Source organism: Aspergillus piperis (assembly GCF_003184755.1).
Source record: "Aspergillus piperis CBS 112811 unplaced genomic scaffold BO85scaffold_10, whole genome shotgun sequence".
In the NCBI taxonomy this organism is placed as follows: Eukaryota; Fungi; Ascomycota; class Eurotiomycetes; order Eurotiales; family Aspergillaceae; genus Aspergillus; species Aspergillus piperis.
The window spans coordinates 1052043-1073489 of NW_020291600.1; the positions used below are offsets into that span (position 1 = coordinate 1052043).

Sequence of the window (21447 nt, forward strand, 5' to 3'; positions counted from 1 at the left end):
ACGTTCATATTTACTATCACACTCTTTAAAGACATCATCATTCATACATAAACTTCAGTAACAAACATCCAAAATGGCATCAAATACCTACTCCTACACCCCCGACCAACTCACCCTCTACCTCGAGCGGATCCACTACGGCTCCAATGAATCCGCCACCAGCAGCAGCAGATTACAACAAGCACAACAAGCCGTGAAAGCCGATCCCCTGGGTACTCTATACGAGATCCAACGGCGGCATTTAGCATCCATTCCCTGGGGAAATTCAGCCCTGCATTACTCCAACCACCGGACCATTGATATCCGACCTGCGTGTGTTTATGAGAAGTTAATCACGCGTAGGCTGGATGGCTACTGCATGGAGAATAATACCCTGCTGTATGGGGTGTTGAAGTCTCTAGGGTATGCGGTTTACGCGACGGGTGGGAGGGTGTGTTTGGCTGCGACGGGGCAGGCGAAGGAGGGGTTGGAGAGGTTGTATACGGGGATGTATGTTTTTCAATCCTTACCCTATCTATATTAGGAGTGATAATTTCTATGGAGATGGTGGTATAGATATATATATATATATATATATACTAATGATGGTATAGGTCGCATATGGTGCTGATTGTGTTGATTGAGGGGGAGAAGTATGCGGTATGCTCATCCTAGTATCTGAGTATTCTTGGTGACTACAAGCTAATGGTTGTGCAGGTTGACGTCGGTTTCGGGGGTAATGGGCCTACCCGCCCCCTGCCACTGAAAGAGGATGTCGTTTCGGTCTGCATGGCTCCGACGGAGATGCGTCTCGTTCATGAGCCCCTGCCTGAGTATGCGGACCAGACGCAAAAGGTCTGGATCTACCAGATTAGGTATACGCCTGACAGCAGGTGGATTCCCATGTACTCGTTCCTGGGGACAGAGTTCCTGCCGCAGGATTTCGAGATCATGAATTATGCGACGAGTCAGCGGCCCACGAGCTGGTTCACGCAGTCGCTGGTTTGTACGAGGTTTATCATGGATGAGGCGGAAACTGTAGTGCAGGGGATGTACTTTCTCGTTGGGCGGGAGGTGAAGAAGAGACAGTTTGGGAAGACGGAGGTTGTAGAGACGCTGGAAAGGGACGCAGATCGCGTCAAAGCCCTGGAGAAGTGGTTTGATATGCACCTCCGCGACTATGAAGTCGAGGCTATCCGCGGTTTTGTATCTGAGATCAAATAGATATAGATGTGATGCAAAGGCTTAAATGAATTCTACCTGGCGGTGTACCCAGCCGGCCAGATAAATTTTTTTTATAATATGATACAAACAATCTTTCATTGCGTGGATATTTCTCTCGAAAGTAATGCGGCCGAATAAATAAGGAACAGGCGGGAATAATGACATGACGTGTGACAACCCATGCTGTCTAGAAAATCCGTTTCTCGATCTGCCACAGCTTAGTATCTTGCTTCGCTCACTGCTGCTGATGGTGCTGGTGCGTACCTTCCAGGGGTTGCTGAGCTCGAATCCCTTGGGAGCTTCGTGGTTGCTCGATTGGCCTCGTTTCGTGCCCGTGATTCTCAGGTCTCTCTCCATCACTGGTAGGCGGGGGGAATCGGTGGTTAGTTCGCTGATTCTGGTTCAAGATTGGAAATAGGGGGATCGCCAATAGGAAGTTGCACGACGGAAAAATCGAGGTTATCACATACTTTGCTGTAAAAGAGTTAGTACGTCTGATCCCGGTCGCATCGGGTAGCTGGCAGGTTCACTTACTCTATCCCACTTGTCCTTGTTCCACCGCGGCATCTTGCCCTCGTTGTCCCATTTCCGGACCGCCCACAAGCCGGCACCGCCGACAGTGAACGACTGTGTCACGCATTGGTCAGTACCCGCCAAGTCGAAAACAATTGAGGGGAGGAAACGGTCGCTGGACGTACTCCGATGATGATACCAAAGGGAAGAAGAGCCTCAAAGGGAACACCCATGATGACGATAGAAGTCAAGAAGACCGGAAAAGAGCAATGCACAAGGCTCAATTGGAGTAGCAGCGAGGGGAAAGGTGAAGCTGGTGTGGCCGCGGGAATCCGCCGTTCGTCGACGAGGTCTGGAGGTTGGCCCAAAGCGGTTTAGGCGGGACGGCTGAGTCAGCACGGCCGTCAACCTCACGGGCAGGAGAAGGGGCAAAGAGGCCGCCGACGATTGCGTTGATTGCGCAAGTGGACTTGAGACGGCGTTTCCCTGGCTGTTACACGCGTCTACTTCTGCTTGATCCGGAGTGTCTGCTCTGTTTGTGGGCACGGTACGTTTTCCGTCCTGTCGCTACACGTGTTGCTTGCCATTGTCCGCTTCCCGCTGTTGCTACCTACTCCTCACTGACCTTGCTTGGAAAGCATGCGCTTGCTGTAGGGGATCGAAGCTTTCTATCTTGTGCGGATCTTCGTTTACAGTGTGTGGTCTTCAGAGCTGTGGCGCCCCTGGCAATTCGTTCTATGCTTCCCGATGCCCGTTTCACGCGCGGCACCAGATGATCGTCTACTTTCGCGGGGAGCCTGAATAGCCTCAACACCTGGGCTTGCCTTGTATCTCAAATCCCCGAATCATTATCTGGCGACTATTGTGACAGCCCTGGCGACCACCGTGACGTACACTATGCCGGCTATTGTACCGCTGGCCAACGACGACCCCGGGTCGAAGACCCCGGCCGATATGGTGGACAGTGACCAGGATGCGGAAGGGGAGGAGGAAACGGACCTGTATCAGATGGATCAGCAGCTTCAGGACGCCGCGCACCGCGCTTTCACCGGAGAGGCTGCGGACGATACTGCGACTGGAGACCTTGGGGAGGATCAGGATGCAGAAGGGGAGCCGGATAACGAGATAAGCCTGGTCGGAGATCAGAACGATACCGAGCCGGTTGGCGCAGTCAAAGTGCCTCAGAATGGCCAGTCTGCTGACGACGACGATGCGGCGTCGGAGGCCGCTGATGCGGAGGCAGATCCGGCGTTCGAAAATCAGAGTGACAGCGACCAGGAGGCGCACCGTTCTTCATCGAGCAGTCAGGAGTCGGATGAAGAGTGGGAGGGTGAAAGCAATGACCATGAGGATGCGGAGGCGGAGACCACGGTCCGCGGAAACTGCATGTGAGTGGGGACCTGGTCCATGCCATTGTTCGACAATATACCCATGGAAACTCGGCTAACTGGTTGGACAGATTTTGTGGGCAAGATGAAGATAATGATCCGAGCGAGGAGTTTGAGGAATATTTGACATGCGCAGTTTGCGGCGATCATTGTACGTTGGGTTGCGGCCCCATCCAAACTATAATTCCCCCGGATATTGGGCGATCATTACTGACTCGGCAACCCGGCAGCGCATCGGCAGTGTGCCCGCGAGCAAAACGCACTAGGGGATGCAGAAGGTACGTTGCTTTTTGAAATAAATTGCCTCTAGAGTGTCCGAGAGTGTCCTTGTGCTGACTCGTCTAGATGCGAACCCCTGGAGGTGCCCGACGTGCGTCCGCGAGAAGTTGAAGCCTAGTGCGGAAGATGGCGCGGCGCCGCAACGGAAAAACAGACAGAAAAACATGCGCAAGGAGCTCCTGCCGGCTCATACGGGTGAAGACGGCTCCGATTTCCATTCAATCTTCAATACAGTCACTGTCAACGAAGAACTATTGAATAGCTCTCGGTCGCTGCGAAAGAGGAAAACTATGTCTCTTTCTGCCGAGATTGAGGAACATGCGCCGGTGCTTCGCAAACGGCAACGCCAGACGCCGTTGCGCTACGATCGTGCGGACTCTCGCGAACAGATGGCTGAGACAGCTGATGGCATGTCCCCGGTACGGACTCGTTCGCGACGTACGCGTAGGAACGAGCAAGAGCACTGTCGCGTGGTGTTGAAGCAGTTTGAGCGTCTTGTGATGGGGTTTCGCCTCAACGAGTCTAAGCTGTCTAAGATTCTCAATTCTCGCAGCAGGTCACAGATGAGAAGCAGAAGGACCCCAAAGCCACCACCCGTCGCTCACGAGCCTCAGGCTCATTTTGCACCGATCACACCCGCCTCATATTACACCCCTTTTTATTCATTCAGCGACCGTGAGACCGATGAGCTGAAGGGCAAACCGTACGGGGGCATCCTGACCGAGACGGATGCGGATACCTCCAAGACACTGCCAACTCACCTCGACCGCGAAAGGTTCGAAAAGGCCCGCCAAAAAGCGGAGGAAGAGTGGCAAAGACGAGCTCTAGAAGCCGAGAGCACAGGGGAGACTGTACAGCATGCGTCGCAAAAGGTGTCCGGTCCCCCTTCTAGAATCAAATACATCAACTTTGGCGGCTACGAGATTGAGACTTGGTACGCGGCACCATACCCGGAGGAGTACAGTCGCAATCGCATTCTATACATTTGCGAATTCTGCTTGAAATACATGAACTCAGACTACGTCGCGTGGCGCCACAAGCTCAAATGCCCGGCGAAACACCCTCCGGGCGATGAGATTTACCGTGAAGGGTCCATATCGATTTTCGAAGTTGACGGACGGAAGAACCCTGTTTACTGTCAGAACCTGTGCCTGCTCGCCAAGTTGTTCCTTGGTTCAAAAACACTCTACTATGATGTTGAGCCGTTTCTGTTCTATGTCATGACGGAGTTCGATGATTTGGGCTGCCATTTTGTTGGCTACTTCAGCAAAGAGAAGCGGCCTAGCTCGGCTAATAATGTCTCTTGCATTCTCACACTCCCTATTCACCAACGGAAAGGTTATGGAAACCTCCTCATCGACTTCTCGTACTTGCTCACGCGCATTGAAGGCAAGACGGGTTCCCCGGAGAAGCCACTATCTGATATGGGCCTAGTCTCTTATAGAAATTACTGGCGTCTCATTCTATCTTACCAGTTGCGGAGTCAAAGGACGCCGCTTAGTATTACCGAACTATCTGAGCGGACCGGTATGACCGCAGACGATATTGTATCCGGTCTGGAAGCCTTGCGGGCGCTTGTCAGAGACCCGGTAACAAAGACTTATGCCTTGCGGCTTGACTACAGATATTTCGAAGAGTGCATCGCCAGCTGGGAAAGCAAAGGATATGTCCAGCTTAACCCCGACGCGCTTGTTTGGACACCTTACATCATGGGTCGGAGCAACCAATCCCAATTCGATCGCGCCCCGTTACACGCCGTGGCACCCCGGGAGGGCCTGGAGGATGAAGAAAGCGAGGATGTGAAGGAGTCTGGAAACGAAGAAGAGCGTCAGTCTCCAACAGATGTGGGCGAGTCTAAGGAGGATGGCTCTGGTCCTCCGACCATGAATGGGACTGGCGACGTCGACTCCGAACAGCTTCCGACCGAGCCAGCTGGACCTCCTTCTACTGATATGCTTTCTAATGTGAACGGCTTCCGCCATCCGAATACTGCGTCGGCGACCTCGAGCACACCGGCCGAGTCCAATCCCGCTGGAGACGTCCCTGCCTGGAGATTTGAGATCTATCCTCCAGTGCAGGCACCATCCCATAAGAAGCGTCCTGGCCGACCGTTCGGCAGCAAGACCACCAAGATGGGCGGGACACCAGTTGCCGTTCGAACCAGTGGCCGCAATACCCCCAGACGAGCATCCGTTTTGACGTCCGTGACTCCTTCCGCAAATCCAGCTAGTGTTCGGCGCGGCCGTAGCGCGAAACTGATTGACTCCCCTGCGGTGGATTCTACGAGCGCAGAGCCGGATGGCATTGAGAACGAGCCGTATGATGATATGGAGAATACACCGGCAGATGGGCCAGATACGACGTCTCAGACCCATGTATCCACTGAACCCGAATTGAGCGCCAACCCAGCTGTCGGTGAGGACGAGCTGCCCACGTCCAATGGCACTACGGATCCGGAGAATGAAGCGGCCGAGACGCCTAATGTCGAACCTGTAACCCCTTCCAAAGGCAAGGGTGTGGAGGGGAAGCCCAAACTCACCAAGTCGGTTAGCCGCAAGTCCTACGTGGAGAAGCTTGAGCTTATGGTGCCTGCTGAGGACACCGCTCTATCGGCGCACGAGAACGGCGTTGCAGACAAAGCCGAGCGCAACGGTACCGACGCGGACGGAGACGCTGTGATGGAGACCTGAACCTGTGACATTGTCCAGGGTCTGGAGGTTTCGAACGCATTCCCAAAAGATTTTACTATTCACGAGGCATTTCCCGGGGCGTTCTTTGCGAGTTACTATTGTTGGGCGTGGGGTGTTTTTGTTTCTTGACTCTCAGGTCTGGCTTTGACTTTGCTTACGGGGATACACTTCATGACTTCACCTACTTGGCTTTGTCTCTTTCTGCCTCTACACGTCTATTTGTTCTCTCTGCACATTGTACTAAGCAAGGAGTGACGGGGTCATCCGGAGTTTTTGGGTTCGTCTCTTCCTTCGATGCACACTTCAGTACATTGCCTACTACACCATCGGTTTCCAGGGCTGTTTGTTTAGGATCCTGTGAGACCTTCCATTTCTCCCCCTCCCTTTCTACATTACCATTCGCCCATTACTGCTCCATTTCATGTGAGAGTTTGATTTCATTAAATTTGGACGTCCTTGCCTATTGCTTCATTTTGTGCGTTTCTCATTCAGCCCTACTTTTGTAACGTAGCTTTTCTCCCACCGAGGATGAGATTCGATCTCAGACCAAATCATGATTGTCGCTACCTACCTATCTACCTATTTACCTGCAATTTACAAAACACTAAGCTCTCAAGTAGACATGACAAATCCATCCAAACCGAATAACATTACTTTCAATTAACCACAACATAAACCTCCAATCTACCATTACTACGGAGTACTACCACAAGAATCAATAGATAAGAAAAATAAACCATACAACCCAACAAAAAATATTCTTTCCCTCCCAACGTACATACCCAGCAAGGCAAGAAAGAAAACCCCCCCGAGAATTTAGAAAAGAATGCGAGATCCGATCCCGATCCCTCCGATTCCTTCAGAAAACTCAATCTCTAACTAACGTAATTAGCCACATTCTTACTAAATAGATACTACATAACTAAGTAAGCAAAATAATTTGCTTGCAGCGCCACACACACACACACCGCCATCGGAATTAGTACGTAGTGTTGTTTGCCCCGGAATGTGGCTGAAACAGCGATTTGCCCGAATGGGGGGCCTGTTCCGCTTTCGGTAGGTGGATATTCCTACTTACTTACTACCTTGCCGTATGCCGTAAGCAAATGCACTTACAGTAACTACGTACCAAATACTACGCTACTTAGGATATTGCAAGCGGTTGGATGGTAGTACTCCATACTATACTTAGATAGGGTAGAAGAGGGAAAAGTACAGAAGGTGTACACAGATAAGTAGAAGTAGTGAGGTGGTAATAGTAGAAAAGTAGAAGTACCAAATCAAGCAAGACTAATTCCTCCAATGAGAATGAGAAACCGTTTTTATTTTTTTTTATTTTTATTCTTATTCGGAGATAGACCGAGAGGGTAAGTATACAAAAAAAAAAAGGCAAGAAAAAGAAAATATCTTATTATGTAGTATAAATTGAATAAAATAAAAAAAAGAGAAAGGTAGGAGAAAGTTGCAAGGCAACTTAGAGTTTGGCCAGGTGGTTCTTGCAGACAAACTTGCAGGTTGGATTTGGAGAGGATGAGGGAGGAGGAGAAAAAGAGTGGGTACTGAAAGGTTGCGTGAGAGTCGGTTTCCAGGAATTCATCCAGAGGTACTTACTTAACTTACAGTATCTTAGGAGGAGTCGGTGCAGTGGAAAGTTTACTTTGCATTTACTTTTCTAGATAGGGAGTATTGGTTCTTGACTTTTTTTCGAGTGTATTTTTTTATTATTATAACTATTATACTATTTTATTTAATTATTTTATTTTCCCTGGTGAGGGGAGTACCTTCCCTGCATGCGTTTCTTTGTTGTTTTCTTTCTTTTTTGGCTCAGGAGGGGTATGTATAGCCCTTGCCTAGGTAGCTACCTAGTATTTAGAACTGCCCTTCTACTACGGAGTATCTATCATCCTGTAAAAGTGCCCAGTATACGGAATACTCGTCTCCGTCTGAATAAAAGAAAAAATTCCTCTTCCCGGTGGCTGAAGGCTTGAAACTTGGCGAGATTGACTCTCTACAAACGACCCTCTCGGGCGGTGGCGATATACCAACAGCAAGAAGGAATGTGGCTTTGAGATCGGACTTTGGAATCCTTTTCCGAAGAGGAAATCCCGTTTGGGGATAGTGGTTTATTGATCTACTTACCAGGCCGGAGTACACGGTACTCACAGCGCTGCGAGGGGCGCAATGGACGGTTTCATTAAGACGAGTTGCAGTTGGAGAAAATCTAGAACCGTGACTGTAGAGTCGAGCCCGTTCGTTTCTCTCCTGATCAATTGGTAGGAGGTTACAGGTCATCGCGTTGCTGAGTGGGACCACGAAGCAACTCGACGGATAGGACTTTTATCAGTCCCCAGCCAGAATGAACCGAGGTGTGGCTCATGTGCCGAGCAGCTCCGGTCTTCCTGCACATCGTACTTAGTCCTGTGCTGATGTGGCGATGCGGCTGGCATGTACAGTACGTCTGGGCTGCATCCATGATGGTGATAGTGTCTGCTAGGTACAAGCCCCCTCCCCCGTGTGGTGCGGTGGAGGTGCTGTTTTGCATCCTGCGATCTTGACTGCATGTCTGATGGAGAATTTGGAATTTCACATGCCCCATTCATGACAATAGCTATTGTGTGGAGGGTTTGTGTCTGCGATGCGTGATGACGTTCGATTTGGGCTGGGTTGGCGGTGAATGGTGATATGGATTGCTCTGGGGCTATTTTCATCCCTTTCAGGAGGAAGCAGAAGGATATCGACTCTATTGCTCCGGCCGAAAGAAGGGCAATGGGGTTACCATATCTGATCCTGGAGCAACGATAAGTCAATCAATCTATAATAATGGCGAGCCCGTCATCGAATCAATTAGCGGATGAGAGACGTCTTAGCCTGTCTGACCTCTCGGATTCTGAAGATGATCTGTCAGTTAGTCAGGAATTTTTCTCTCCGGACCATCCCCTCCTTCCCGTCGCCGTACTTCGTGCTATCATCGAGCCTTCTTTTTACAAATCACCCGGCCTTTCCTTCTGATGCTTTCTGATCGCTTCGATAAAGGCTTCCCGGGGTCTTTTCGGGGTCTTCGATAGGCCCGAATCCCTGTCCGGGCTCTCCTTAGTCGGACCAGCTGAGGCGTCGATAATTATTACTCGCGATTAGCGAAGGATTAAATTTTCTTTTGTGCACCTTCCGGTGCGGACGATGCAATGGACAAAGGACTATTCTGTGGTCTGAACCCCGGTCGAACCACGATCAAAAATTCTTGTTCCAGTACGGAGTAGTACTTAATTCATCAATCAAAAACAGGGACGGGCGGGCCTCGGCTGCCCCCTGGAGCTCCTGAAGAACCGGCGAGGAGCGAACCCAGGAAGTTCTAGCCTCCAAGGAACATACCCTGGGTCAGATCTTCTTGAAATTCGGAACCGCCCCCAGACCCCGAATAAGCATAACTGTAGCGTAGTCTAAGCGTTGATGAAAGTCTGGTTCAGACTGGGGATGTTCGGCGGACCGCTGTCAACAATAACCAGGAAAGGTTTCGCTCCCCGTGCTAGCTGGAGTCTGGACAGAAAGGCAACCGCTTGGGTCCGCCGAACACTTCATCGTGCATTTGGTCGGTGTCCCCACCGGATATGTAAATGGTCGAAAGGGGAGAGAGGGTCAACTGTTCGATTGTCGAGAGACAAGAAAAGGAGGGGGGAAAAAGTGCGAAAAAAAAAATTAGTTCCCTAGTGTTGGTGATTTTGGCTCTCTTTTTTTCGTTTTCTTTTTTTTCTCTTAACTCTCTTTTCGAATCGTTTTGCGATTCTTTACCCACCCTGATTTTTTATCAGTAATTTTTTTACTCTCCTGATCCCTTTCGCTGCTGTCTTTTTGTGGTAATTTTCACCTCCCTTAATGGGTCATGGCGGTAGGGATTTTATTCCTTCAAACTAAGAACCCACAGTGGGCTTTCCACTGCCTGTTCGGTGTGTGTGTTTGTATCTGTGTGTCTGTGTGCGTCTGTGTCTATTCGCCCATTCAGCATCCATCAAGCAAGGACAATGTCCATCCCAAAGCTTCATTGTTTTGTTGTCATGACTCGGTAACCTCGTACACCATGCCATCAAAACGTGGCATTATCGGTACACCTGTGGTGTAGGAAATTTCCTTGACTCAAAGGCCCCATGGTAGCATCGCATCCGGAGACTTGCTGACAGGTCTCTCTGTCTATGGCGTCGATCAGGCCCAGTGTGTGTTTGTGTGAGTGTAAGTGTGTGCTCCGTACCCATCCACAAAGTGATGAATGGACTAGAGCTGGTCTTCCTTGGTTTTACTCCCCATTTTGCTGCCCCATTATACTCCGTACTTGTTTTTTTCTTTTCTTTTCTTTTTCTTTTCTCACCCCTCTCTTCTTTCCCCTCCCATTTCTGCTTACCTCCGTCGTCCACCGGATGGCTTGATTGAGCCGTGCGGCGGACAAAATAAGTCGCATCAATCGTTCAAAATCCTTATCAACCTTCTTCCGCTGGTATCTTTTTTTCCTGTCGGGGATGGATTTCGTTCCTGACTTGCAGGTACCATGTCCAAAGCTCCGCTATCCTGGACGTCTGCCCATCCATATCCTTACAAACTTAGGCATTGGTCTATGCCACCCTTGCATAGGGATTGCCAATCATCGGACGCATGCTTTCTGCTGATCCTTTTTACGTGATAAGTTTCTTGATGAACCCCGGACTTCTCTCTGAGGTGATGCCAATCTCTTAGCGATGATAGTTGGGCGCGTCGCTGCGCTGAACGAAGAAATACAGTCTCTTTGGCAAATTCGATCGTCCAGTTGTGCTTGACACTTGGCGAATGGCGAGAATCGCGATTGCGGGCTCCTGGATCCAGTAGCTTCGCAGTTGATGCGGCTAGATGCAGCTGCCACTACCACCTAATAAGATCCAGGATCCGTACGCAATGCAACGCATCTGAGGGGAATGGTGAGAGGTTCCCCCAGGAACTCCCGAAAATAGAAAGGGTATAAGGGGAAGGGCAAACGGAAAGTCGGGAAAGAGGAAAAAAAAAAAAAGAAAAAGGGCCAAAAATCAGATGGAAAATCCAAGGGGGAACAGGCGCTGTACGGAGGAAACAAGGAAGCGTAATTCTCAGCCGCGCTTTTACACAGCGTGAACCAGGGACCCTCAGATTATGCATGGAGGAGCTGCGTAGTCCAACCAGATGGTCAACACTATTAAAGTAAGGTTAGCTCTTCATTGCTGAATCTCGCTTAGGCAAGTGAGAGGGAAGAATTGCTCTCGACGATCCCTCATTTTCAGAAACGACTCATGCATGCTTACTTTCTCAACGCCGCATCAGCCCAGTGATCCGATCTCTGGCGGCCCGGCTCTGCTGAGGGGTGAGCGCCCCGTTCCCCGAGATCGAATCAACCTTCCAGCACAACAGTATGAATGTATGGGCGGGACGCAAGCTCTGCGACCTGCGTGTCAAATTCCAGGCAATGTGATGCATCTCTCGGGCTAGGTCCCAGGAATGCTGCAGCAGCAGAAGCAGCAGCAGAAGCTAAAAGGTTGACTTTCGAGCCCGACCTTTTTTCCCCACGCCTGCACGTTGAAAAGAGGCCCACTCCCACCACCTTTGGTTTGACTATTCTCATTGTGATCGATTTCATATTTATTTCTCTGTCTCTCTCTCTTTCATATTCCTTCTTTTCTTTTTTTTCCGGTTTCCGATCAGAGTGGTGGTGGTTGTCCACGATCGTCAGGCTTCCTTTCACTTGCGTGGTCGTCGCTGAGGGCATCCCCATATTGTGACCATCGCGGGGTGAAAGATATCAAGATAAGGGGTGGTCAATCCCGGTGTCGTACAAAAGTCAGTCCAGAGTGAAACAACCGAAGGTCGAAGAGAATAAATCCCCGAGCAAAGGGATTTGGAATTTGGGAATTGGCTGCAGCCTTTGCTGTCGAGGGGAAGAACGAACAGACAGGGGATGGGCCCTCGTGACACAGACCGGGGTTGGCAGCAGCAGCAAAAGCAGCAACTCCTCGTCGCCGTTCTTCTCGGCCACCAAACCGCTTTGCCTTGAAACTACCGCCCCAACTCTCTTCCTTTCATACCCCTCTCTTCATCATCTTTGCGGTTCAATAGACAAGCCTGTGCGCCCTCTCCGAACAAACCCAAGCAAGAACACGCGACTAAAGAGCGGGTACAGAATAGGTAGGCAGCCTCCAAAAGCCTCAGTATAATTGCTTGAACAAAGTTAATTTTGATTGACGGATCAGCTCGAAGTCCAACAAAGGGCTCAAAGGATATTGAGTGGGCCTTGGGACCCTGAACCCCTCCTGCCGTCTTCTCGACCTTGGATCTTTCCTTTGTCTAGAAACACGGTTCTTAAGTGGATGACATAAGAGGTCAGTCAATGGTTCGTCGTGTCCTTGTGATGCTGTGTCGTTATTGATCATGGTAGCGGTGGTGGTGGTGTGAACGGGAGTGAGGTGATGAAGAGGGGTGATGTTTACTGCTTGTGATGCTGACTCCTCGGCCGAAACGCAGAGAAACTTTGATAGGCGGATAAGTAGGAGCCAGCAACTGGAAAAGGGTGACGGACTAAGGGGCCTATCTATCTACGGATGAGCGTCGCTCTTCTCAAACCAGCGCAGAGATAACTGGCTTCTTCCTCAGTCGAGTGCTGAAGGAACGACGATACAGTACGAGTCTGACTGGAGACTTTAGACGCGCGCACCGACCAGCATCAAACAACTTCACTGGCGCCAAATCAAGAGCTGGAGACCCTGCGTGGCGCCTAGATACGGGTCTGATCACTTGCATAGCCGGCTCCATCTCCACGCGCACGAGACCACGCCGTTGCGCGTGTGGGTTGGGGAATTGCTCGGGGAAGGGGGTAGTGGCTTGCCGCAAACGCGGTGGATTTCGTGCCTAACTCGAACCAGTGGTCTGTTGTTGGTTCTCAGGCGATCCAGCCTAGAAAGGAGGGAGGTAGACTTTGAGTCTTGCGCAGGTGGCCGCAGTTTGGATGCGAACTTTTTGTCATTTCCCCTCCCTCGCATTTTTCCTTCTCGGGACTTGCCAATGTGCGCATCATCTCCATGTCGCTGCGGTTCCTGTCGGATCGTCAAGGCTGATACAACACCCTAGCCCGCAAGCCCAACCGTGGTTGAAGTGACTGGGAACGATACCATTCGACGGCCGAACAGTGGCCGGCGTTGCTCTGCGATTTCCGGTACAGCTCCACTAGGCCATTTGTCTGGTTCACCCTTCAGCTGGCTGTCCTCTTGATTTCCAGTAAATTTTTACCCTAGACTTCCTAATTCTGACACACCCTCGGGCACCACGCATATATTTTCGTGGATTTTTGTGCGTCAGAGACCTGTCAGAGGCGACTTTTGTTGACCCATCGTTCAGCTACCGTCTGATCGCTGGGCGGTGTTCAATCCCGCCACACCTAGTGCTCGCTCGCTTCAAACTACTATTTGCTTGCCTGCTGCTACTATTATTATTCATTTGACTTTTGGGCAAATTTTGTTTCGAAGGAGGGGCGCGAAAATTATTTTGTTTTCCGCTCGAGTTGGTCTGTGATTTTTTCCCTTAATATTTTTTTTTTCTTCTCTACTCGGCCGCGCGATCTGTGACGTCTAGACCCGGGCGTCCATTGAATGACCCAGACAGACACCACGGTCGCAGCACAGCACCATTTGGATTCCCGGAATTTTCTTCAGGTGAAGGAGCCAAAAGAACTAGATTGGCCAGGCACCCACGACGTTTCATCCTCACGTGAAGAATATCCCTCCAAGGGTAAAAAAAATACATTACTGAAAAAGGCCTCGAAAGAACAAAAAGGAAAAATTTTTTAAAGAAAAAGCGAATCCTTGAATAACAAGCAAAAACAAGCGAAGAAGAACAAGACCCAACAACACATAAAGAGAGGGGAGAAAAAAAAAAAAGGAAGGAAAAAAAGAGAAAACCAAAAGAGTTTAATCGGAGAAAAAAAAGAGTGAGAAGGGAAGGGGAAAAAAAAGCAAAAGAGGAAAATAAAGAATAGTGACGAACACCCTTCTACTACTACTTCTACTACTACATTATTTCTCGAATCGGAGCCGCAGCAACAGCAAGCAACAACAGCAGCAGCCGCAAACTCAAGAAGCTCTCTTCCCCTATAAGAGTCAAAAGAAAAAGGCAGTCCAGTCAAAAGTGAAGAAGAAGTGGAAAAGGAAGCAAAGCAACTTACTTAGCAATCCACTTGGGTCGAATTGGCTGGTTAAGGTTTGTCTGGAACCGTGCTCGGCTGGCTCTTGCCGCTTGCATTCTGACGACACCATCCATCTTTTTCTTCCTTCTCGGCGCCGTTTTCGTACCGCATTCGCCTCATTGCAGCTTGAAAACTACTTGACGGTGCTACTGCAATTTCGGCCATCTTTCCCAGCGTCCCGACGCAAGTGGCAGCCCAGACGGTGTTTTCCTACGGATTCTCCACTCCGGAAGTTGGGTCGAAGGTCCAGCTCCAGCTGCTACGGACTGACTAACTAGTCAATCATACCGTCGTGTCCCATCTTTAACCAACCCCAACTCCCCTCTTTCACCCCCACCGTGTATCATTCTCTCTTCTAGTGCTTCGTCGAACCACAAGTCGCTGGCTGCTAGGTTCCAGAGACCCGAACTCTTCTTCCCTGCTGTTAATCCATCGGTTCATTCTTTGTTTCTTCATCATATCTCACTTTTCCCCTGGCCACCTTCTGTTGTTCAGACGTGGTTCACAGCTGTCCGTTCTTGCGGTTATCCGATTTGGATCCTTTGGCTCCCGTATTTGCTTAGGTTCGATCCTTGAGAGCTCGCCTTGATGAGTGCGTCGACGTTTCCGGACGCTTCCCTTGCCCGCGATTCTCAGAGGTTTGTCCTCCCCAGTTTGCTGGACCTCGTTAAAATAACTTCCCAACTCTTACTCAGCTACCCAGGGCATTCAACTGACTATGATTACCAGCTCCGACTTTGACCTGATCGTTCGCCAGCAGCCCAACCGGGCGCGCGTGGCGGGTGGGAAGGAGAAAGGTATGTGGAATCGCCCGCTTTGCCAGTCTCTTCCATCCTTCTCTTGAAAAGCAGCCCCCAGCGGACGAGCAGAAGTTGACTTGGGAACTGTTTTCCCGCTGCAGAGCGCAAGCCAGTAGATCCACCGCCGATTGTGCAGATTCGAGTGAGAGAGGAGGGGACCTATCTCGCGCAGTAGGTGTTCGCGCTTGAGATTTGTGTTGTGTTGGTGAACTCAGCCCACTGACAAACCTCGATAGGCATTACTTGCAGAGCCCTTATTATTTTATGTGCTGCAGCTTGTATGACGCGTCAGAGGACAATCCGGTTCCCGTGGCCCCGTCCACCGCTCTGACCGGCACACTGGTTTCGTCTCTCCACAGGTTGAAAGATGTGGATAATACTGGTAAGCTGGGTCCTCGAGGGAGCCTGAAAACAGGCCTTAAATCGGCTTACTGACTGGATCTGGATCAGATGGCGGATTCTTCGTTTGGGGGGACTTGTCAGTAAAGATCGAGGGAGATTTTCGGCTCAAGTTCACTCTCTTCGAAATGCGAAAGTAGGTTTCCTTTTGGCTTCGCGGTAGCTCCCAACAAGCTTTCCACAGCCTGTGTGAAGCGCATGCTGATTTTGCGGCGGTTGAAGGGACGTCGTAACCCATTTGAAGTCAATCATCACAGATAGATTTACCGGTTCGTTCACTTCCCCGCGAACCCCTGTTCATGAGAATACAGCTCCTGACCCCGTACAGTGTACCCGCCGAAAAGTTTTCCGGGCATGGCAGAGTCGACGTTCTTGTCCAGATCTTTCGCGGACCAAGGTGTGAAGTTGAGAATTAGAAAGGAGCCACGAACACTGATGTGAGTGAAGTAGCCCAGTGGCTGGGAAACCTGCGAGAAGTGGTTTTGTATGATTGACCAGTGAGACAGCAAACGACCTGTCCCCCGGCCAGAGGAGTATCCGCAGCCGATTCCGCGCTCGCCGGATCGTTCTTCGATCCAAATGCCAAGCAACGCGTTCAGCGCTTACCCGACGACGAGTCGGGATTACGGGTACTATGGACAGCAGACACACCCCAGTAAGCGGCCGCGAATGTCATCTATAGATCTTGGGACCCGGGGAATGTATGACACGGATGGGCGGATGCGTCAGATGGATACGTACCCTCAAACGGCGATCTACAATCAGCCAGGCGGCTACGCAACTCCTATGATGCAAGGCTACCCTGCCGGGCACACGGCGGTTCCAGATTATGCGGTTCGTCTGCCCGATTCGTTGTTTAAGAGACCGGCTTGAGAGAACGGCAGCGCCCCCACGAAGCGTCGTTTCCAGGGCCGGGGTTTTTTAAGCAGGACGCTAACAATATGGCAGATGTCTTACGGAATTCCGTCCTCCACTCAGGTACCCCAGATGCAAGACCCTGGGGCACACGGTCGATCCAGCCAGCAGGCCACGATGCAGTCCTTAGGAATGGTCAACGCGCCTGGTACTCCTGTATGGACTCCGCCTACCACCCGTCGTTAAGGACGAGAAGCTAAGAACCGTATATTATTCTGGATAGACAGCGGACTCGACGGGAGCAATGATGCCACAAAGCTACCCTCGTTCGCAATACCAGACTGGGTCCACAATCCTTCCTCCTTTGCAACAACGGAATCGAAATTTTGCTCAAGGAACCAACGGTGCAGCGGCACGAGGCTATTTCGATCAGTCTTCTCAAGCAGCGACGCCGATCCTTCCTTCACAACCTATTGCTGCCAATGAAGTGGACAGGTACGGTTCTACGCCTGGCCAGGCGTCCTTTGAGCAACCTGCTTCAGCGAATGGGACCCCGCGATAAGTGGTTTCGGAGTGCTTAGGCTACTATGGCTCGGTTGCTCGTGATCTTGATCGATGGTCGATTTTGCTCTGGTTGTTCTTTCTCTCTCTTTGCTTTTTACCTCCTTGGATAGACAGTTGGACGGGTGTTTTGCTTTTACTGGGAACAAGAATCGGGCTCTGGGGATAAATGGCGCCTCGGGGATTCAAAATGGGATAACCATACTACAGGTGTTTGATTGTTATTTCTATTCCCCGTTATTATGTTATGGTTACGGCTTTGGATCGAGTGATGACGGGATGATGGCTGGACGGTTGACTTCGATGTACATATTAACTTGACAGAATTTGACTTGAGATGGGTAGCTTAATGGTTATGCTGCCACTTCTCGTTATTATTAAAATGGTTAATCCCAGAACAATTCAGCTGGAGTTATTCCTTCCAGCACAGAAGTTATATTCGCAGACTAAAGGTGGGCTGGGCTGCCTGAGGATAGGCCGGGTGTTGCCTTCCTTTTTGGGGGAGCTTCCCAACTGGAGCGCAAATCAACCGGCTTCTTCCCCTCGTTAAATCGTCGCCTTCACTCTTCACTCCACAGTTGCTAGCATTCACTCATTCAGTCTTGCTCCCATTCTGCTCTTACAATCATTCTGCTTACACGCAGTTGTGTTGTCGTCCACCCGAGTCTGCTCTGATATTTTTACCTCAACGCATCGTCAAACCAATCACTCTTCTGATCATGGCTTCTTACGAAGACGAATTCCGTCCAGTATCTCCGCCCCAGGCCTCTCTGGAGGTCTCCAACCTGGATATTCGAAGTACCTGGAGCGGCAGCCTAGATGAGCCCGTCAACTGCAGAATCTCTATGGTGGTGAGCTGAATACATCCCTATGACTGTTCTTTATCCATTGCTCATCGAGAAATTTCCCCTTCGTCGAACTTAGGCCCATTGCATCCCCAACACGCAGCTGTCCATCTTGAATGTCAGATCTACCGGAGTTTCTATCGTCAATACACAATTGGTTCGGCTTCAGCCTGACCAGTATAGTGATGGTACTTGGTCAAGCTCGAGCTCCCCTTCCAGTCCTTTGTTCGCCTTTTCTTCTACAGCAACAGACTCTTACCCAGCACATTCTCCAATATCTGGTCCAGAGCTTTCTGAGGGACATGTTCGCGCAAATATCGAGAATTCGGCTCGAGATTTAGTATCCTCAGTTGATGGGACTGCTGGTGATCACTCTGATTGCCATATAGGAACCGATCAGCTGGGTCAGCCTTCGGCTCATACGTCATCTGTATCCGATATTAGCGATGAGTATACTAGGATTATTGATGCTATCAAGCAGCATAATCTGGGGAAAAGAAGTGCTGCTGCCGCAGGCCTGACGGACTCTCCGCCGGGCTCGGATACGGAGGATCATAGTAGGAAAGCTACGCGGAAGGATCATATTACCAACATCAGTCCTGCAAAACCGGAACATGAAAGGGAAATACTTGAGGGCTGGGCAGACCACGATAGACACCCAGTTTCCGTTGCGAAGGAAAGGCACAATGATCCGCCCAGCGGGGCCCAAAGTGACCATATAACACAAGATATTTCTTCCAGCAGTATGCACCATAAGGGTATAGCCAGTGCTTTTGAGGTCAAGGGAATAGCAAGTGATATGCAGCTCGAGGCCAGTGATGCCTGTGCTACTCTCGACTCATCACCAGCGCACCCAGACACGGGCGAAGGACCAGATTGTATACTTGAACGGCCAGTGATGGAGCGGTCCAGCTTCGGTGAAGTCAATGCAGACTTCTCTTCAATTGATAAAATTACATGGTTACCTGAGCCTTCACATGAAGGTACCGTAAAAGCATCCGGCAAAGTGCGCAAAGGCCCCTCCAGGAAACGTTCAAATGCGGGCTCATCACTGTCCGTTCCAGCTGTGAAAGAAGCGCCACTATCCATTTCCAGCCCCAGGGAGGCATTTATGGTAGCTGATAGCGAACCGAAGGAAATTACAGAGCCTCGACTACTTCCAAAGCTCACCATACCGCAACCTTCTCATGAAAAGACTACGGACGAAAAGGGAACCTCCACACAAATCGATGACGAGTCACGCTCGAATGTACACTGCGAACCAGTTTTGACTATTGACAGTGGTACTTTAATAGTCAAGAATCCTTCCAAACTTCAGCCAGGACACTACAAGTTCATTGTTACTGTATCCGTGTCCCTGTGGCAAAGAAAGCAGAGCGGATGGAATGATTTAGTAATCCAAGGCCTACCTAAGTTGGTAACTGGCGAGTTTGGGTACCTTCTCTTTCTCATGCCAGAGGAACATGGTCTCGAGTTCCGCACCACGAACTTACAGAGACATAAGGTCGTGGAAAATTGCTTCCTGGGTGAGTTCAGCTATGCGGGTGACCTTGTGATCCCGTTGCGAAGGTGCGACCGGACATTTTACGGAATTGTCAAGGACTTTACGGTGCACCAGGAGATCAGAGCCGAATATGCAGTGGCCTCTGCCAGAGCTGAAAGTCCGCCAGAATTGCAGGCAACATACCACGCCGTCTGCTCTGTCAGACTGCACAACCGTTGCTTTTGGGCCGAAACATGCTGTCTCATTCTCTCTGTCGACGGGGGTCCAGATAGTGTTTACCGCAGTAACCTTGATGCTCAAGAAAGCGGTCTAAAGATGATTCATATTCCAGCAAGGGAGAACGTCGGTATTGGCTCTGCTTACCTACAGATTATTAACTGTTTTGTGTGAACTGGACAGTTCGGCTTCCCCAACACCAAGCAATCAGTTGGCTCCCACGAATTTATCCGGGGTTTACCAGCCCGAGTGACCGTGTTAGACACCACCTCCGACGAACATTCGAAAAAGTGGAGGCTGTATCAGTCTCACGTATTGAGCGTTCTCGTGGCTACGAAATGGAGGAACCGGGAATTGATGGCTCGAAGAAGCCTGCAGATAAAAGTGCCGTTGCTGTTGTCGCGGACCTACCTGGTGAGGACAAACAGCCATTGGATGGTTGCACAAATGAGAGCATTCCAAGATCAGATAACATGATACAGAAGATGAGACTCATCTTCATATGCGCTATCTATATTCTGGGGACCATTTTAGCGTTCTGGCTCAAAAATACCATCATTGATGCTGTGGCTTCGCCAACTAAGGCAACACCCACTGTTGCCGATTTGGCTGCGGAAAGCCTTAACATGAGTCAACCGACGACAGTACATTGGCCAAGCTACATCGGTCAGCCCGATATGTCATGGGAAGGCAATTCCAAAGATGATCCAACGCCAGGAGTCAGTATTTCTGTGGAGGCAAACGAAGAGGTAACAATGGTTGCTGAGACCACGAAAGTGGGCCACGAGTCTACGAGGTCGGCACCAGCTGCACCGCAAAGCCCTGAGTCACCGCAATCTGAACATGAGTTAACTTTTCGGGATAGGATTGATTACTGGCTTGGATGGCGGGGCCCAGTGGAAAGTGAGATTCACGGCGAGACTGTCGCATAATAGGAAAGATGGAAAAGAGGAATAGGTACTGATATGAACGACAAGGGAGTGGCTTCGGGGGGGGTACTCTGTGTAGTTAGGTACTACAGATGAACCAGGTTCTCATTGTCCTTCTGTTTCCGCAATGTGTTTGAGTACTTCCTCGACCGCCCATTCGAGAATGTCCGTCATAGACGCCTCTCCCTGTCCAGGAGCCACCGTTACACCCGCATCCATTCTCAGATTCACTCCCTGTCCCACCAGCTTGACCAGCTCCTGCGTGTCCGCATTCCTCCACTCCGTCGACCCTTCGTCCCTCTCCGGCAACAACAACCACGCATGATCCTGCACATAATTAGGCCACACAATATCATCAACATACCCCGGCGGATCCGTCCAGAAATTCTGCGGCGGCCGATCATCCTCCTTCTCCACATCCACCTCCACCGACCCTCTCTGCGGCAATTCCGTACCCCCACCACTATCACCACTCTCACCCTCACTACCCTGATGTACCGGCGCCGGCCCAATAGTCACATACCCACTCCTCCCCTCCCTCCTCTCCTTAACATTATCATACCTCGCCGGCAAAAACAACCTCACATCCATCTTCTCCTGCACATCCCTCAACCCATGGTCCGGATCTTCCTCCTTGGGGGGTGCGAAGAGCAGAAACCCCTCCAGGAAGACGATCGTCCTGACACCATCCCCATCCCCATCCCCATCCTCAGAAGTAGAATTGACCTTAGTATCAAGAAAGTACCCAGGAACCCGTTCCCTAACCACCTCCCTCATCCGAGATACAACCTCCTCTGACACTCCGGACTCCGACACATCATTCAAATCTTCCTTTGACCGTAGGCGCGGAGGCAAGTGTCCGTGCGAATGGATGTAGCATAATGCGGCGCTGAGGAATGGGATGTCGAGTGCGGAAAGCGTATCCCAGTTTTGGATTGAGGTGGTGGGGTTGCGGGGGTGCGGGATTAGGGGGATTCTATTATATGGATTCCATCAATTTTAATTACAATTAATTAATCACAGATTAGGTTGTAGGGGGGGGGG

At 50.4% G+C, this 21447-nt stretch overlaps 6 protein-coding genes across 6 annotated transcripts; 4 read left to right on the forward strand and 2 right to left on the reverse strand.

Annotated features, from left to right (window-relative positions):
• Positions 1-73: 73 nt before the first annotated feature.
• BO85DRAFT_478456 (arylamine N-acetyltransferase family protein) lies at positions 74-1203 on the forward strand (the record flags this gene model as incomplete). Its single annotated transcript, XM_025662901.1, has 3 exons — positions 74-489; positions 594-639; positions 697-1203. 3 exons carry the CDS (start codon positions 74-76, stop codon positions 1201-1203), a joined length of 969 nt encoding a protein of 322 aa, XP_025515232.1.
• Positions 1204-1390: 187 nt separating this feature from the next.
• Positions 1391-1949, reverse strand: BO85DRAFT_488794 (NADH dehydrogenase [ubiquinone] 1 alpha subcomplex subunit 1; the record flags this gene model as incomplete). Its single annotated transcript, XM_025663558.1, has 5 exons — positions 1391-1411; positions 1468-1594; positions 1670-1677; positions 1738-1830; positions 1902-1949. 5 exons carry the CDS (start codon positions 1947-1949, stop codon positions 1391-1393), a joined length of 297 nt encoding a protein of 98 aa, XP_025515233.1.
• A 480-nt stretch (positions 1950-2429) lies between these two features.
• On the forward strand, positions 2430-6401 carry BO85DRAFT_38069 (putative histone acetyltransferase). Its single transcript, XM_025656394.1, has 4 exons — positions 2430-3104; positions 3176-3255; positions 3335-3382; positions 3450-6401. Exons 1-4 carry the CDS (start codon positions 2614-2616, stop codon positions 6071-6073), a joined length of 3243 nt encoding a protein of 1080 aa, XP_025515234.1. The 5' UTR covers positions 2430-2613; the 3' UTR covers positions 6074-6401.
• Positions 6402-14623: 8222 nt separating this feature from the next.
• Positions 14624-17078, forward strand: vosA. Its single transcript, XM_025656425.1, has 10 exons — positions 14624-14932; positions 15024-15091; positions 15196-15265; positions 15331-15476; positions 15545-15629; positions 15716-15762; positions 15822-15930; positions 16000-16327; positions 16442-16564; positions 16632-17078. The coding sequence occupies exons 1-10, from the start codon at positions 14883-14885 to the stop codon at positions 16908-16910; spliced, it is 1305 nt and encodes a 434-aa protein (XP_025515235.1). The 5' UTR covers positions 14624-14882; the 3' UTR covers positions 16911-17078.
• A 550-nt stretch (positions 17079-17628) lies between these two features.
• BO85DRAFT_488797 (uncharacterized protein) lies at positions 17629-20406 on the forward strand (the record flags this gene model as incomplete). The annotated part of the gene is made up of 3 exons (XM_025663559.1): positions 17629-17760; positions 17834-19604; positions 19658-20406. The coding sequence occupies 3 exons, from the start codon at positions 17629-17631 to the stop codon at positions 20404-20406; spliced, it is 2652 nt and encodes an 883-aa protein (XP_025515236.1).
• On the reverse strand, positions 20327-21392 carry BO85DRAFT_450041 (uncharacterized protein; the record flags this gene model as incomplete). Its single annotated transcript, XM_025660289.1, has 1 exon — positions 20327-21392. A coding segment is annotated over one exon (870 nt), but the record flags the coding sequence as incomplete, so codon positions are not given.
• Positions 21393-21447: the final 55 nt, after the last annotated feature.